Genomic DNA, 14,131 nt, shown 5'->3' on the forward strand with positions numbered 1-14,131 from the left:
TTCGGAGCGCTTCTTGCCCGCCTTTGGGCCGCGGAGTGAACCCGCAATATGCTTCTCAGGGCGACCAGGCGCCCTCTCTTCCCTTTTGCTCCCTCTTGGTTCCCCTCCCTCTTCGGGTTGCCGCGGCAACCCCCGTCAGATTCTTCCCCGCCCACTTCAGGCCCCGAGCGGTCATGTGACCAGCGGCCCTTCCAAGATGGCGTCCTCCCTGAAGGTGGGGCCTGCGCTGCGGGGGCTCCTGCGGGGCTCCGAGGCGCAGCGGCTGCCGGAGGAGCTGCGGGCCGAGCTGGAGGCGGCCCTGGCCGAAGAGGAGCCCCGCTTGTCCTTCCACTTCGTCCGAAAGCTCCACCGAGCGCTGCGGGAGGCGGGTGAGGAGAGCCCCCCCCCGGAGACTTGAGGCTGGGGTCGTGATCTTTGACCTTGGAGACGGAGGGGCAGTTCGCCCCCTCTAATCCCTGTCCGAAAGAGGCTGCCTTCTTTCCTCCACGCCCTGTGTGCTTCCTCTCGAGTAAACTAACCAACGCTTAGAAGGGGCACCTGCATATAGATATACAGTGGTACCTCGGGTTACATACGCTTCAGGTTACATACTCCGCTAAACCAGAAATAGTGCTTCAGGTTAAGAACTTTGCTTCAGGATGAGAACAGAAATCGTGCTCCGGCAGCAGCAGGAGGCCCCATTAACTAAAGTGGTGCTTCAGGTTAAGAACAGTTTCAGGTTAAGAACGGACCTCCGGAACGAATTAAGTACTTAACCCGAGGTACCACTGTAATTGTATTCATGTCACGTGTTTCCATAAAGGAGCTCAGGATAATGTACATGGTTCTTCTCCCCACCCCACCCTGGTTATTTTATCTTCAGAACACTCCTGTGAGGTTTCTTAGACAGACAGACAGAGAGAGAGAGTGACTGACCCAGGGCCACCCAGTGAACTTCATGGCTGAGTCGGCATTTGAACTTTGATCTGCTTGGTTTCTCTGCCCAAGACTCTTAACCACTACACCACACTGACTCTACACTCAAAACACTACTACACCATACATAGCATAGGGTGCACCATGGTATACACACTTATTGGGGAACAAAATACATTGAAATGGGGGTGAATAGTAAAGGGAAACAGAGCCTATGTGGTGCCCTAGTAGAGTGTTGGACTGGAGGGTGGGGGGGGGGTGAGAGAGGCAGGACCCTTTACCATACCTTACAGGCTTGTTAGGATACAAGTGTTCAAATTTCCAACCAGTTATGAAGGGCTTGCTTGCTGACCTTGGAGCCAGTCACTATCTCTCAGCCTATCTGACCTTACAGGTTTGTCATGAGGAGGAAATTGTTTCCCTCCTGTGCACATGTGGAAGGGCAGGACTTATCCTAAATTCTCCAGTTAAAAGAATCAAGGTGAAAACCTTCTCCACACCTGAGACCCTGGAGCGCAGCTACCAGTCAAAGCAGACAGTACTGGCCTAAGTGGGCAATGAATCCAACCTAGGATAAGGCCATTTCCTATGTGCATAACATTATATCTTTCAAATTCCTTTGGCCCAGAATTCTTATTGGTGACACACCTTTTTTTTACTCCTAGGTTCTCAGGTATATCTTCATGAACTGCTGGAAGGCAGTGAGATCTTCCTTCCTGAAGAGAAAAAGCCTCCCAGGGTTTGTATGAAGCACTTACCTTTTTAATAAAAATAACTAGGTGGTTGGAATCTCTGTGGCTTCTGGTATATAAAAGGCTTTGATAAGGAGATAACTTTGCATCTCCAAACACACAGAAATCTCTAGTTACATGTATCTTAGGAAGCCTAAATCTCTCCACTCTCCCAACAAATTGCTGTTCCATTGCAAGTTTGTCTTCTGTTTCAGAATCCAGAATTAGTAGCCCGGTTAGAGAAGATCAAGGCCAAGCTAGCCAACGAGGAATACAATAAGATAACAAGGAACATCAACTGCCAGGTGAGGGGAAAATATAAACCTGAACTGTCCCACCCTTAGCAAAGATCAGCCTGATCTTACTTAAGCCATCTACGTGATACGGCTCTGCTTTGAGGAAGGGTTGGTGGATGTGGATACAGACCCTCAGTGAAGGGCACAGGGGTTCTGGAACTAAGAATTTGTGTTAAGCATGCAAATGAACATAATAAAGATTAAGCTTCAGGGTGAGACCCTTTCTTTTGGGGAGGGGACCGGAGCTCAGTGGTAGAGCCCCTGCTTTGCATGCAGAAGGTCCCAGGTACAACCCCCAATGGCTCTAGGTAGGGCTGGGAGGACTCCCTGCCTGAAACCCTAGAGAGCCTCTGCCAGCGTTTGCAGTATTGAACTAGATGGACCACAGATCTGGGTCAGTGTAAGGCAGCTTCCTACTTTCCTATTCATAGAGTTGCTATATAGGCAGCTAATCTCTGGTTAGCATTAAGTATATGTGATGTGACTAGCTCAGTTACTGTAGTTTCTGCTGTGGGATTTGGGTCATAGCGCTCCACATTTTATATCTAACGACCTAGGTGACATTTTCACACCACACCTGGGAAGAAGGGAAGGCCTTTATTTGCCTTGGTCCTGAAGCTGCTTCGTTGCCAAGCAGAACAGAGGAAAGCCCTGTAAGAAGCTAACAAACTCTTCTCCCTCTTTCTTTTAGGAACTGAACCGATATGGCACTTTGGCTGACCTTGGAAGGCAAGGTGGGTTTCTGTGTTAAGAGCAGGTGGCATGTTGAGACAAGGAGAGGACAGATGGACGGGTGGTTGCGAGAGAGGGAAAGTAAGGCATCCGTTAAAGGTGGCAGAAAGGGTGGGGTGGGAACTGCTGGAAGGGGAGAGGAGACTCCCAATTTAACCTTAGTTAAATTGATAGCGGCTCCTATGCATGTCTTTTCAGAAGTAAGGCCCATTCATTGGAATGGGATGTATCTCAAGTAAGTAGAGACAGCAACTTTAGTATTTCAGTCTTGATTTGAAATTTATTCCATAAAATTTATACACCATTTGATTGTGAGAAAAACAAAACTTTAAAGCAATTTACAAAAAAAGGAGAAAACACAAAGAAAAAATAGCAATAAGCACTTTTTGAAAGTTAAATTAACAATAGGAACAGATTAAAACTTACATCAACTTTCTTAATGTCTGATTAGACTCTGGAATGAATTTTGCTTTTATTTAGTCGCTTAAAAAATAAAATAAAGTACAAGTCTTTGCAAACTAAAAGGGAAAACAACCCTTTTCATTTTAGAACCACGAAAATATGTTACTTCAATGTGGGAGAATCTGAGGAATTTCTTCAAGCTGCTTCATCCAAAAAAGGGGAACCCAAGTGCAGCTGCCCCCTATGTTAGATTCTGAGGGGGGTGAACTTTTTCCAGAAATCCTGCTCATTTTAATTTCAGGCAAGTTGACGTTGTGGGGGGCAGGAGTCACAGAGAGAAGGGAGCTGAAGAGGCAGGGAAGGCGGCAGAAGATGGAAGAAAGAGCAGAGCAAAAAGGGAAAGGGAGAGGGAGACTGAGAGGTGATAGCAGCAGCAGCAGCCGAAAGGAAAGCAGAAGATGCTGAGAGGGAGGGTAGAAATGTTTGAGGAGATGAAGAGAACCTAAGAAGAGCCTGCTGGATCAGGTCAATGCTTATCTAGTCTGGGATCCTGTTCTCACAGTCGCCAGCCAGATGCCTGTAGGAAACCAGTGAGCAGGATTCAAGCACAAGAGCAGCTCTCCTCTCCTGTGGTTTCCAGCAGCTGGTATATTCAAAAGCATTGCTGCTTGTGACAGTGAAGGCAGATCATAGCCATCCTGGCTAATAGCCCTCTAGGATTTTGCTCAGTTCCTTTCAATGCCATCTTTTCAATGCCTTGTGGCAGGGAGTTCCATAGTTTAGCTGTGTGCTGCTTTAGGGGTTGGACTAGATGACCCCAGAGGTCCCTTCCAACTCTGCAACTCCATGAGAAAGAAAGGAGGCGGTGAAGGTTATGGAAAGTGAGAGAGAAGCTTTTTGCTGTTGTTAAGGAAAGGCAGACATAATGGTGGTGGTGACCTCTTGTCCTCTTGCTCAGTATCAACCACGGGCATAGAGAAAAGGGTTTAGAAGTTTTAGCCAACTACAGTGGTACCTCGGGTTAAGTACTTAATTTGTTCCGGAGGTCCGTTCTTAACCTGAAACTGTTCTTAACCTGAAGCACCACTTTAGCTAATGGGGCCTCCTGCTGCCGCCGCACAGAGCACAATTTCTGTTCTCATCCTGAAGCAAAGTTCTTAACCCAAGGTACTGTTTCTGGGTTAGCGGAATCTGTAACCTGAAGTGTATGTAACCTGAAGCGTATGTAACCCGAGGTACCACTGTATTAAATGAAAGATTGGTTAACTTGGTTCAAACTACTACATATAATATTGGAAAAAACAATAGCATGCCAGTACCTCAATATGTGTAATATGTGGTGAGACTCCAGTACTGTTAAGTTAAAACTGAAAGTCAGAATGGGTCCAGCGTTCCTGTTTGGGGGTCAGAGGTGGGTCTCGGGTCTGGATTGGTTAAAGACCAACAGGTGTAGACAATACAAAGCTCTAGGGAACCATGTTCCAACTTGTATTATGGCAGCTGCCTCTGTTCCTGTTGAAAGCCAGTTCCTTTGGTCAGAACCATGAGGGCTGTTAGAAAAAGGGCTGCATGTTCCTGGCAGAGACCCCACTTTCCATGCCTGTGGCCCCAGGCTGGGAAAGAGCCCCTGCCTGAGACCCTGGAGAGCAACTTCTGCCGGTCAGGGCAGGCAGTCCTCAACTGGATGGCCCTATTTGCTTATTTCATAACGTTTACACGCTGCTTGATTGTAAAAGAAACCCCAAATTCGCAAGTTAAAACTTTCAAAAAGTTAAAATAACAATTGACTAAAAACGAGCGTAGGCTTGTTTTTAGCAGGCGCTGAAGAGAGTACGGGGAAGGCAAACGCTTGATATCAGCAGGCAGGGAGTTCCCAAGTTTTCAATGTTCTAACCCAGTATATAGCAGCTTCCTGTGGGGCGGAGAGGAGCACTGCAGTGGGGTAATGAGGTGGGGTGGGGGTGGGCAAAGCTCATTTCAGAGGGACAGGGGATTGCCTTTCCTCCTTGGGGTTTCAGTCCTAGGGAATGGACCTTGCTGGGCCTGGGTCACACACTCTGCCTCTGCTTTTCCCAGTGAGGTCCACCAAAGCCTTGGTTGTCACCATCGTCAACTTCCTGGTCACTGTGGGAGCCACGTTTGCCTGCACCTACCTGGGCTCCCAGTACATCTTTGTGGAAATGGCACCGGTGAGTGGCAGCTGGGCCGGGGGGGGGGCGGAACCATACAGGGGGCAGGGAGAGACCTAAGGAAAGCTCTGGATATTCCGTGGGTGGGGGGGGGGTGAAGGGCAGCTCCCTTGAACAACATAGAGTTTAACCTCCCAAGGACATTGACAAGCTGGAACATGCGCAGAGTAGGGCAGCCAGGATGGTTAAGGGTCTGGAGTCAAAGCCTGATGAGGAACAGTTGAAGGAGCTGGAGATGTTTAGCCTGGAGAAGAGGAGACTGAGAGGAGATAGGAGAGTCATCTTCAGATATCTCAAGGGCTTTCTCCTGCTCTGGAGGGTAGAACTCAAACACATGGCTTCAGGTTACAAGAAAGAAGATGGCTGCTAAACATCAGGAAGAGCAGTAAGAGCTGTTGAGAGGTGATGGACTCTCTTTCCTTGCAGGTTTTTAGGCAGAGGTTTGATGGTCATCTGTCTTGGATGTTTTAGCTGAGATTCCTGCATTGCAGGTGGCTGGACTGGATGACCTTTGGGAGTCCCTTCTAACTCCACAACTCTATGATCCTGCAATTCCTCCACTAGTGCATTTTTATGTAAAAGGGGGAGAGGGGAAGCCTTTAGTTTTGAATCCAAAAAAAAAAAGGTTCTGACTCTAATGCTAGACGCAAAAAAAACCCCCAGAGGGTACAGATTAGCCCCGACCCCCCAAAATGTCCAGAGCGGAAGCAAGGCAGGATGTCTCTTAACTGCAACTCACCTGGCTCTGAGGCTGAGCTGACTTCCTTTCCCCCCTTCCTTCCAGCGTGTCCTGTCTGCCGTGGTTGTGGCCTCCGTCGTGGGCTTGGCCGAGCTCTACGTGATGGTTCGGAACCTGGAAGGAGAACTGGGGGAGCCGTAGCCAAGGAGCCCTTCCTGGCTGGCCTCTTTCTCGGCCCGCTCTCTCCATCCTTGCTGCTCCCCACTCGTGGCCGGGGAGGTGGGCTCGGCCCCCAGAGGCCACCTGCAAATCCCAGTACAAACTACCAAGGAGGAACAGGACATTCTCAATGCAACTCCTTCCTCTTGCAGCTACAGACAAGTCGGCTCCTTTTCCTTCCCCTGAGGCCTCTGTGCTTTTCCTTTCCCCCACAGGCCTCCCTTTTCTCTGGCACAAGTAATCTGGTGTGTTTTCAGGAGTGTGGGGTTTTTTTTCCCTGCAGGCCCTGAAGCTGCAAAGGGTCCAGCACTAGGGGAGAGCAACTTCACACCAGCAAGAGGAGATTTTTCCTCGTGTTTCTGTCACACCCCCAAGCTGGAAGGTTGCTGTTTCCAAAGCGTTGGCCACCTGAGCTGGCAGTGCTAGAGAGGGTGCCCATAGCGATTACTTTTGTTGCCCTTTGGCAAACACAAAGGGACACACCATTTTGCTGTTACACCAAGCCCGGCAAGCAACTGTGAACGGCTGGGTCCTACCCCTTACAGTTTGGAGATGCTTTCCCCCCCCCTCCGCAAACCGCCATCCCCCGGGTGTCGTCTTAATGTATAGAAATCAACCTTTGTTGTGTGCAATAAACGGATTGGAATCTGTTGAAGCTGCAACTCAGGCAGTTCTCTAGTAGCAGGTGTGGGGAGGTTCTGAGGGAGAGGAAGGCTACATACAGTGGTACCTCAGGTTAAGTACTTAATTCATTCTGGAGGTCCGTTCTTAACCTGAAACTGTTCTTAACCTGAAGCACCACTTTAGCTAATGGGGCCTCCTGCTGCTGCCGCACCACCGGAGCACGATTTCTGTTCTCATCCTGAAGCAAAGTTTTTAACCCGAAGTACTATTTCTGGGTTAGCTGTAACCTGAAGCATCTGTAACCTGAGGTACCACTGTATTCTCATTGATGAAGGGATTTTAGAGGGAGGTACTCCTTGTCTTCTATTTGCTGTGTAATGGTGACCAATATATATATGGGATAATAACAAACTGTGTTTTGAGGCTTGAGGTATGAGCTTCGTCCCGTTTTAGATCCCTAGAAGCAAAATAATTGTATGCTTCACCTTCGTTGGAAGATTCAGAGCAGACAAAAGAAAGTCACGCAGCGCATAGTTGAAAGGATGGAACTTGCTCCTGCAGGAGGCAAAGATGCCCAGCAACTGGGATGGCTTTCAATGGGTATTAGGCAAATTCAGAGGAGGCTCTCATGATGGCTGTGCTCTTCAGAGGCAGTAATGCTTCCGAACACCATCTTGCTTGAGGGCATCCCATAATTGGCCACTGTGAAAACAGGATGCTGGACTAGATGGGTCCCCTTTGGTCAGAACCAACAGACACTCCTTGTTTGCTTGTTTTGTTAAATTTCTATACAGTGGTACCTCGGGTTAAGAACTGACTGTATTTTTCACTCTATAACACGAACCCGACCATAACACGCACATAGTTTTTAGAGGAGGAAAATCCGTAGGCATGCCACCCGTAGGCATTCCCTCCATAACACGCACAGACATTTCCCCTTACTTTCTAGGAGGAAAAAAGTGAGTGTTATGGTGCAAAAAATACGGTAATTCGTTCTGGAGGTCTGTTCTTAACCTGAAACTGTTCTTAACCTGAAGCACCACTTTAGCTAATGGGGCCTCCTGCTGCTGCCGTGCCGCCGGAGCACGATTTCTGTTCTCATCCTGAAGCAAAGTTCTTAACCCGAGGTAATATTTATGGGTTAGCGGAGTCTGTAACCTGAAGCGTCTAACCTGAAGCGTCTGTAACCCGAGGTACCACTGTACTGCCCTTCATCCGAGGATCACAAGGCGGTTTGCAATATAAAAACACAGAAATGCATAGCATAGTAACAAACTAAAACAGTAAAGTTCCCACAGATTGTTTTATTAGCCAGAGGCCTGAGAGAAGTGGAACGTCTTCACCTGGCACCTGAAGGTGTACAATGAAGGTGCCAGGCAAGCCTTCCTGGGGAGAGAATTCCCCAAGTGGGGAGTCACTGCAGAAAAGGCCTGCTCTTGTGCTGCCACCTTCCTCCTGCAGAGGAGGCGCACGAAGAAAAGCCTTAGATGGTGAGTGCTTGGATCTCAGTTCTCCCATCTTAAGCATATCATCTCTGAAATAAATCTATTTGATCATGACAGGGTTAGATTTCAAGTAAGCATGCTGAGGATTTCCCCAGGGGTGCTGCAGTTGGGCGAGGGGGTTGTCAGGGATGAGGAGGTGATTAGCACGCCCTCTTGCCACCGGCTGGTTGCCTGCTCTGTGTGCAGAAGGTTCCAAGTTCAATCCCAGACAGCATTACCAGGTACGGCCAGGTGAAATTTGAAATACTTTATTGTCACTTGTACAATTACACAAGCCCCCCCCCCCCCCAGCCCTCTTAGTCTTAATTCCCCTCGTTTTCTGACGCACACCCACCAAACCCGAAAGTCAGTTGCCCTGTTGTTATCTTTTCATTCGGCAGCCTAACAGCCCCCAGATAGAAGCTGTTCTTTACCCTGTTGGTGCGACTAATCAGGCTTCTATATCTTCTGCCCGAGGGCAGGAGATCAAGAAAGTGCCGGCCAGGGTGTGAATCATCCCTGAGTATATATTGAATATATATTGTAGAAATATCTACCACCCTATGATCACTTCCTTTCTCTACAAGCATCACTGTATGTGATTGCAACAGCTGAAGTCTGCTCTCCAGCCAAGTTCTCCAGCCAGACTCTGCATCCAGAGGGCTTCCAAACAGGTAACAGGCTCACTTTCAATAACAGCTGCTATGGGAAAGAATAGAAGAATTCTGGGCCCCACAATTTAAGCAGGATGTTTGACAAGCTGGAAGGTGTGCAGAGGAGGGTGCCCAAGATGATCCATGTCTGGAAACCAATCCTGATGAGGAGCGGTTGAAGGAGTTGGCGATATTTAGCCTGGAGAAGACGAGACTGAGAGGAGATGGGAGAGCCAAATATCTCAAGAGCTGTCACATGGAGGATGGAGCAAGCTTGTTTTCTCCTTCTCTGGAGGGTAGGACTCGAACCCAGGGCTTCAAGTTACAAGAAAGAGTCCAGCTAAGAATACAAAAAAACTTTCTGACAGAGCTGTTCAACAGGCGGTTGTGGACTCTCTTTCTGTGGAGGTTTTTAAGCAGAGGTCGGGAGGCCGCCTGTCATAGATGTGTTAGTTGAGATTTCTGCATTGCAGAGGGTTGGACTAGATGACCCTTGGGTGTCCCCCAACTCTACAGTTCTATGCCAACGCCCGCCTTGGATAACAGTTGCTCAAAACCATTGTGCCCTTTATGCTCCTGGAGGCTTTAAGCAGCGGGTGCTGGTCAGAGGCCCCTCAGAAGCGTTGATTAATGTTCTGATGTCTGCTAAGCCCTCGCCAGAAACACACACTCCAATATTAATATTGTCGCTATGTGCCATTCCAGCTGGCTGGGCCCAGAAGGGGGCGCGGGGGGGGGGCGCTATGGGAACCTAGACCTTTTCCCTGGGCCATCACTGGGATTAGGTGATGTCGTTCAATCATCCACGGATCCCCCTGGAGATTAAGGTATTTTTTCCCCCTGGGCAGATTAGGTGGCATTATCAAGCGATTGTGGGGTCTGAGCTCCCCCCGCTTCTGCATTTAAGGATATTGGATAGGCCTGTGGGGTAGAGAGCACCCCCCCCCCGCCGAAATCAGAAATGAAAGTGATCAGGCTAAGCTGTGAGGACATCACAAAACATCTCTTTTATTGGAGTTACAAGAGAGATTTGAGGGGAAGAGGAGAAAAGCCAGCAGATTAATGCGGCCAGGTGCATTTTTAAACGGGGAGGGGGGCGCCCAGATACAATTGGACTCCCAACAGAGACAGCCCTCTCCCCTTCCTAGGAAGGGGCCTGTTACACAAAGGAACGATGGTTGACAGAGGAGGAGAGACGCTGCTCCAGCCTTCCCCTTTGGCCGCTTCCAGCTCCCAACCAGCCTCCAAACATCTCTCACCCAGCGCCAGATCTTCCCCGACGGTGCGCCCACGCGGGCGTCTAGAGGTCCCCGAAGTTGGCCACCAGGGCGGCGCTGTAGATGAGGTCCGAGATGGTCCCCAGGGAGGTGCGAGGCGGAGGAAAGGCGTCCCAGCGGCCCGACAGGGCGGTCCACGCCGCGGCCTCTTCCTCTTCTCGGACGGAGCTCCCCGGCCACCGAGGGGCCGCCGCCGCCTCCTCCCAGCCTAGGAAGACAGAGGCGCTGCCGGGCGGCGGCGTGGCGCTCAATCCCGGCTGCCCGTCGGGCTTGCTGCCAGCCGGAGCCCGTCGGGGCGCGGCGCTGCTCTTGATCCTGCGGGCGCGGCGGTTCTGGAACCAGACCTGGCGGGGGGAGAGGGAGCCGGTGAGAGAAGGGGCATTGAGAGGCAGGGGCCCTCCCCAGGCGGAGGAGCCGTCGGGGCTCACCTGGATCTTGGCCTCGGGCAGCTGCGTGAGCTCGGCCAGGCGCTCGCGCGTCCCGATGTCCGGGTAGGGCAGGGCGGCGAAGACGCGCTCCAGCTCGCTCAGCTGGCCCCGACTGAAGGTGGTCCGCTTCCTCTTCCGGGGGCCGCCGCCGCCGCCGCCTCCCTCCGTCCGGGGACCTGCGGGGGTGCAAAAGAAGGCAGACGGGGCGGGCAGTGCTCGGGAGGGAGGAGGCGGCTTCTTCCTAGCCTCCCCTCTCCAGGTCCCACCCCCGTCCCCCCAGCACCAAGCGCCCCGCAACCCACCTCCTCCACCAGGCTGCTCCCCGCGCTCTCCGGCCGCCCCGTCGGGGAAGAGAAAGGGCGGCGGCACCCGCAGGACGCGCGCCCGCTCCCTGCTGCCCATCGTGGCGGCGGCGGCTCCTGCGGCTGCTCAGGCTGGTCGTCTAGCTTTTATCCCCTCGGAGACCGACCAGCGTCATTCCCCCCCCCCCTCGGGCAGGCTCACATCTGGGACCAGCCCCCCCCCCACCTAACGCAGTTCGGGCACCTGGAGACGGGAGGGGGGAGAGGAGGGCGCGCCGTCGGGCGCGGGAGCTGTCCTTGGTACTGAAGTGCCCGCCTCGGGCAGCGCCTCTAGGGACCAGCCTGGAGTCCAGTCGAAGAGGGGCGCTTTCCTGGAGTCCAACTTCTCGGGCACACGCAGGAGGCCTGTCTTTAGAGAGGCTGTGTGGTGTAGTGGTTAGAACCAGGACCTGGGAAAGCAGGTTGAAATCCGCAGTCTGCCAGGAAGCTCACGTTTATGGAGACAGAGGAAAGGATAGCTTCTCTGGTCAGAGGCTGTTTTTTGTTTTTTCCCCATGGTAAATCTTTATTGGTTTAAAATACAGACGTAAATGATCATTTACAACCAAGGCAAGTATAGAAAAATTCAATACAGAAGAAAAAACAACACGACATAGAAGTAAGAAAAAAGTTAAAAAGACGGAAAAGAAAGAAAAGACAAAGGAAAAAGAAAAAAAAAACCCAAAATTTATACAAAATCATGTTCGTCAAATAAAAATTTCTGCTTAAAACTTCCAAACGTTCTCATTATACTATTTCTATTATCATGGTTTTGTCGCACAGCTTTGCGTTATATCCTTTTTCATATATTCCACTAAGGTATTCATTTCAATCATTTTTGTTCACAAGTATCATTCAAGTTCTGCTAAGATGGTATCATTTGTACAACAGAATATTATATATTCCTTAAATATTTTCCATTCTCCGTATGTTTTCTGATTTAAAGCTCCCCTGACTTTACCCATCAGTTTTGCTAGTTGGAAATATTCTATCATAAGTGTTATCGTTGGTGGTGCTTTTCCAGTTTCTCGCCACGAGTATTCTTGCTGCCATGATTGCATACATGAACAATGGTCTTATATATTTTTTTTAATTTCTATTGGCAATATTCCTAATAAAAAAATCTCTGGTCTTTTTTTGACGGTAAATTTGAATAGTTTCTTGAGTTTGTTGTAGATATTATTCCAGAAATCATATATGATTGCACAGGTCCACCACAGATAGTATGACCCTATCTCCTTCTTACGTCTCCAACATGCTGGTGACCTGCCTTTATACATTTTAGCAAGTTTTGATGGGGTATGGTGCCATCTGTATAACCTCTGGTTAGAGGTTGTAGGTTCAATCCCTGTATGAGATGGCTGCATATTCCTACACTGCAGGGGGTTGGACTAGGCGATCCTTCTAACTCTATGATTCTAAGTCCACACAGCACAGAGTTAAACAGTGGAACTCCCTGCCACTGGAAGCAGTGATGGGCACCATCTGGGATGTTTTTAAAATAGGATTGGGCAAATTCATGGAGGAGGAGAAGGTTAGTGATGACTACCAGCCAGGATGGTTATGCTCTGTCTCCAGTGTCGGGTCCAGTGATGCTTCTGAATACCAGAGGACCCTGTGCTCAGTTCCTGCCTGTGGGTTTTGCATTGCGTTGCCCACTGTGAGAAGTGGATGCTGGACTAAGTGGGCCAATGGCCTGATCCAGCAGGCTCTTCTGGTGTTATTATGAGGGCTTAACGTGCAGCTCTGGCCCCCATGCATTCAGTTACTCCGAGAGCTAAACCTGAGTTCAGTACTCCATAGTTTGTGTGCATAGAATATGCCTGGCAGTGATCCCAGAAGCATCTGCTTCAACAGCAAAGCCACGCTTACTTCCAAGGAAGTGTGCATAGGATTGCAGACTAAACCCTGTGTCAACTAGAGCCAGGCTTTTTCGGCTGCGGCTCCAATCTGGTGGAAGGCTCTGTCACAAGAGACAAGGGCCCTGCAGGACTTGACATCTTTCTGCAGGGCCTGCAAAACGGAGCTGTTCCCCCAGGCCTTTGGCCAAGGCACAGTCTGACCCCCTCCTGTAATCCTCATAGAACTCTAGCCCAGTGGTTGCCATCAATTTGATTTTAATTAATTTTTATAATGAAATGTTTTTAGAATGTTGCACTATTTTATTGTTGTTAGCTGCCCTGAACCCGGCTTCATGGGGAGGGCGGGATAAAAATAAAAATTATTATTATTATTATTATTATTATTATTATTATTATTATTATTATTATTTTCCCATTGTATCAGATTGACCAGCCCCATAAAAAGCCCTTAATATTATGTACTATTAAAGTTGGAAGAGAAACTTCAGAGGCCATAGAATCACAGTCAGGGTAGAGTCAGGGTTCCCTACAAAGGGTCATTAATCGAGTCCAACCCCCTGCAAGGCAGGACTCTCAGCTAAAGCATCCCTGGCAGGTGGCCACCCAACCTCTGCTAAAACTCACCCAAGGAAGGAGAGCCCACAACTTCCTGAGGGAGACCGTTCCACCGTCAAACAGCTCTTCCTGTCAGAAAGTTCCTCCTGACGTTTAGTTGTACTCTCCTTTCCTGCAACTTGAATCCATTGGCTCTGGTCCTCCCTTCCGGAACAGCAGATCACAAGCTTGCCCCCTCTTTCATGGGACGGCGCTTGAGATATTTGAAGGTGGCTCTCAAATCTCCTCTCAGCATGGGCGCAGCCAGGGAGGGGCAGCTGCCTCCCAAAACCAATAAAAATGCATAGCTAACTGAGGTTCTGCCCCCCCCACAAAGGCCTGTCCCCCTAACAAAAATCCTGGCTACGCCCATGCCTCTCAGTCTCCTCTTGCCCAGGTGAAACATACGCAACTCCCTCCATCGTTCCTCACAGGGAACCATTCCTCATGATTCCAGTCCCATCTGCTGGAGTAACAGTGGAAGAGTCTGTCCCACTTCCTGCTCAACAATAGTATGGTGCAGTGGTTAGAGTGCTGCCTAGGGTTGCACCATGCATTTAAAGCACCCCCCCCGAATCTTGGGAACTGTAGATTAGGGGTGCTGGGAGTTGTAGCGCTGGGAGAGGGAAACTACAGTTCTCTGGATGGGGGGGTTTGCTTTAAATGTACATCCCCAAGGACCAGAGAAATTTGGGCTTCAAATCC

The 14,131-nt window shown here is 49.8% G+C and overlaps 2 protein-coding genes across 4 annotated transcripts; one reads left to right on the top strand and one right to left on the bottom strand.

The window, feature by feature from the left end:
* The first annotated feature begins 124 nt into the window (after positions 1–124).
* VMA12 (vacuolar ATPase assembly factor VMA12) lies at positions 125–6,818 on the top strand. 2 transcript variants are annotated; one of them, XM_083480279.1, is made up of 6 exons: positions 125–368; positions 1,581–1,654; positions 1,862–1,951; positions 2,634–2,676; positions 3,224–3,381; positions 5,157–5,265. In XM_083480279.1, the coding sequence occupies exons 1-5, from the start codon at positions 197–199 to the stop codon at positions 3,331–3,333; spliced, it is 489 nt and encodes a 162-aa protein (XP_083336405.1). In that variant the 5' UTR covers positions 125–196; the 3' UTR covers positions 3,334–3,381; positions 5,157–5,265. The 2 variants fall into 2 exon arrangements, with proteins under 2 accessions (XP_083336405.1, XP_083336404.1); XM_083480278.1 differs by lacking the exon at positions 3,224–3,381 and adding an exon at positions 6,050–6,818 and having other exon boundaries at positions 158–368; positions 5,153–5,265.
* A 115-nt stretch (positions 6,819–6,933) lies between these two features.
* SEBOX (SEBOX homeobox) lies at positions 6,934–12,210 on the bottom strand. 2 transcript variants are annotated; one of them, XM_083480266.1, is made up of 2 exons: positions 7,772–12,210; positions 6,934–7,600 (listed from the first exon to the last, which is right to left on the bottom strand). In XM_083480266.1, the coding sequence occupies exon 1, from the start codon at positions 11,029–11,031 to the stop codon at positions 10,225–10,227; it is 807 nt and encodes a 268-aa protein (XP_083336392.1). In that variant the 5' UTR covers positions 11,032–12,210; the 3' UTR covers positions 6,934–7,600; positions 7,772–10,224. The 2 variants fall into 2 exon arrangements, with proteins under 2 accessions (XP_083336392.1, XP_083336391.1); XM_083480265.1 differs by having other exon boundaries at positions 6,970–7,244; positions 9,251–11,061.
* Between the last annotated feature and the right edge of the window lie 1,921 nt (positions 12,211–14,131).

The sequence above is a fragment of the Podarcis liolepis genome (assembly GCF_965112155.1).
Source record: "Podarcis liolepis genome assembly, chromosome: 16".
NCBI lineage: Eukaryota > Metazoa > Chordata > Lepidosauria > Squamata > Lacertidae > Podarcis > Podarcis liolepis.

Bases quoted from the DNA above. Each gene is read 5' to 3' on its own strand.
- VMA12 (XM_083480278.1), top strand. From the start codon at position 197: ATGGCGTCCTCCCTGAAGGTGGGGCCTGCGCTGCGGGGGCTCCTGCGG. The intron at 1,655-1,861 runs GTTTGTATGAAG...CTTCTGTTTCAG, and splicing joins AAGAGAAAAAGCCTCCCAGG to AATCCAGAATTAGTAGCCCG. The intron at 1,952-2,633 runs GTGAGGGGAAAA...TCTTTCTTTTAG, and splicing joins CAAGGAACATCAACTGCCAG to GAACTGAACCGATATGGCAC.
- SEBOX (XM_083480266.1), bottom strand. From the start codon at position 11,031: ATGGGCAGCAGGGAGCGGGCGCGCGTCCTGCGGGTGCCGCCGCCCTTT.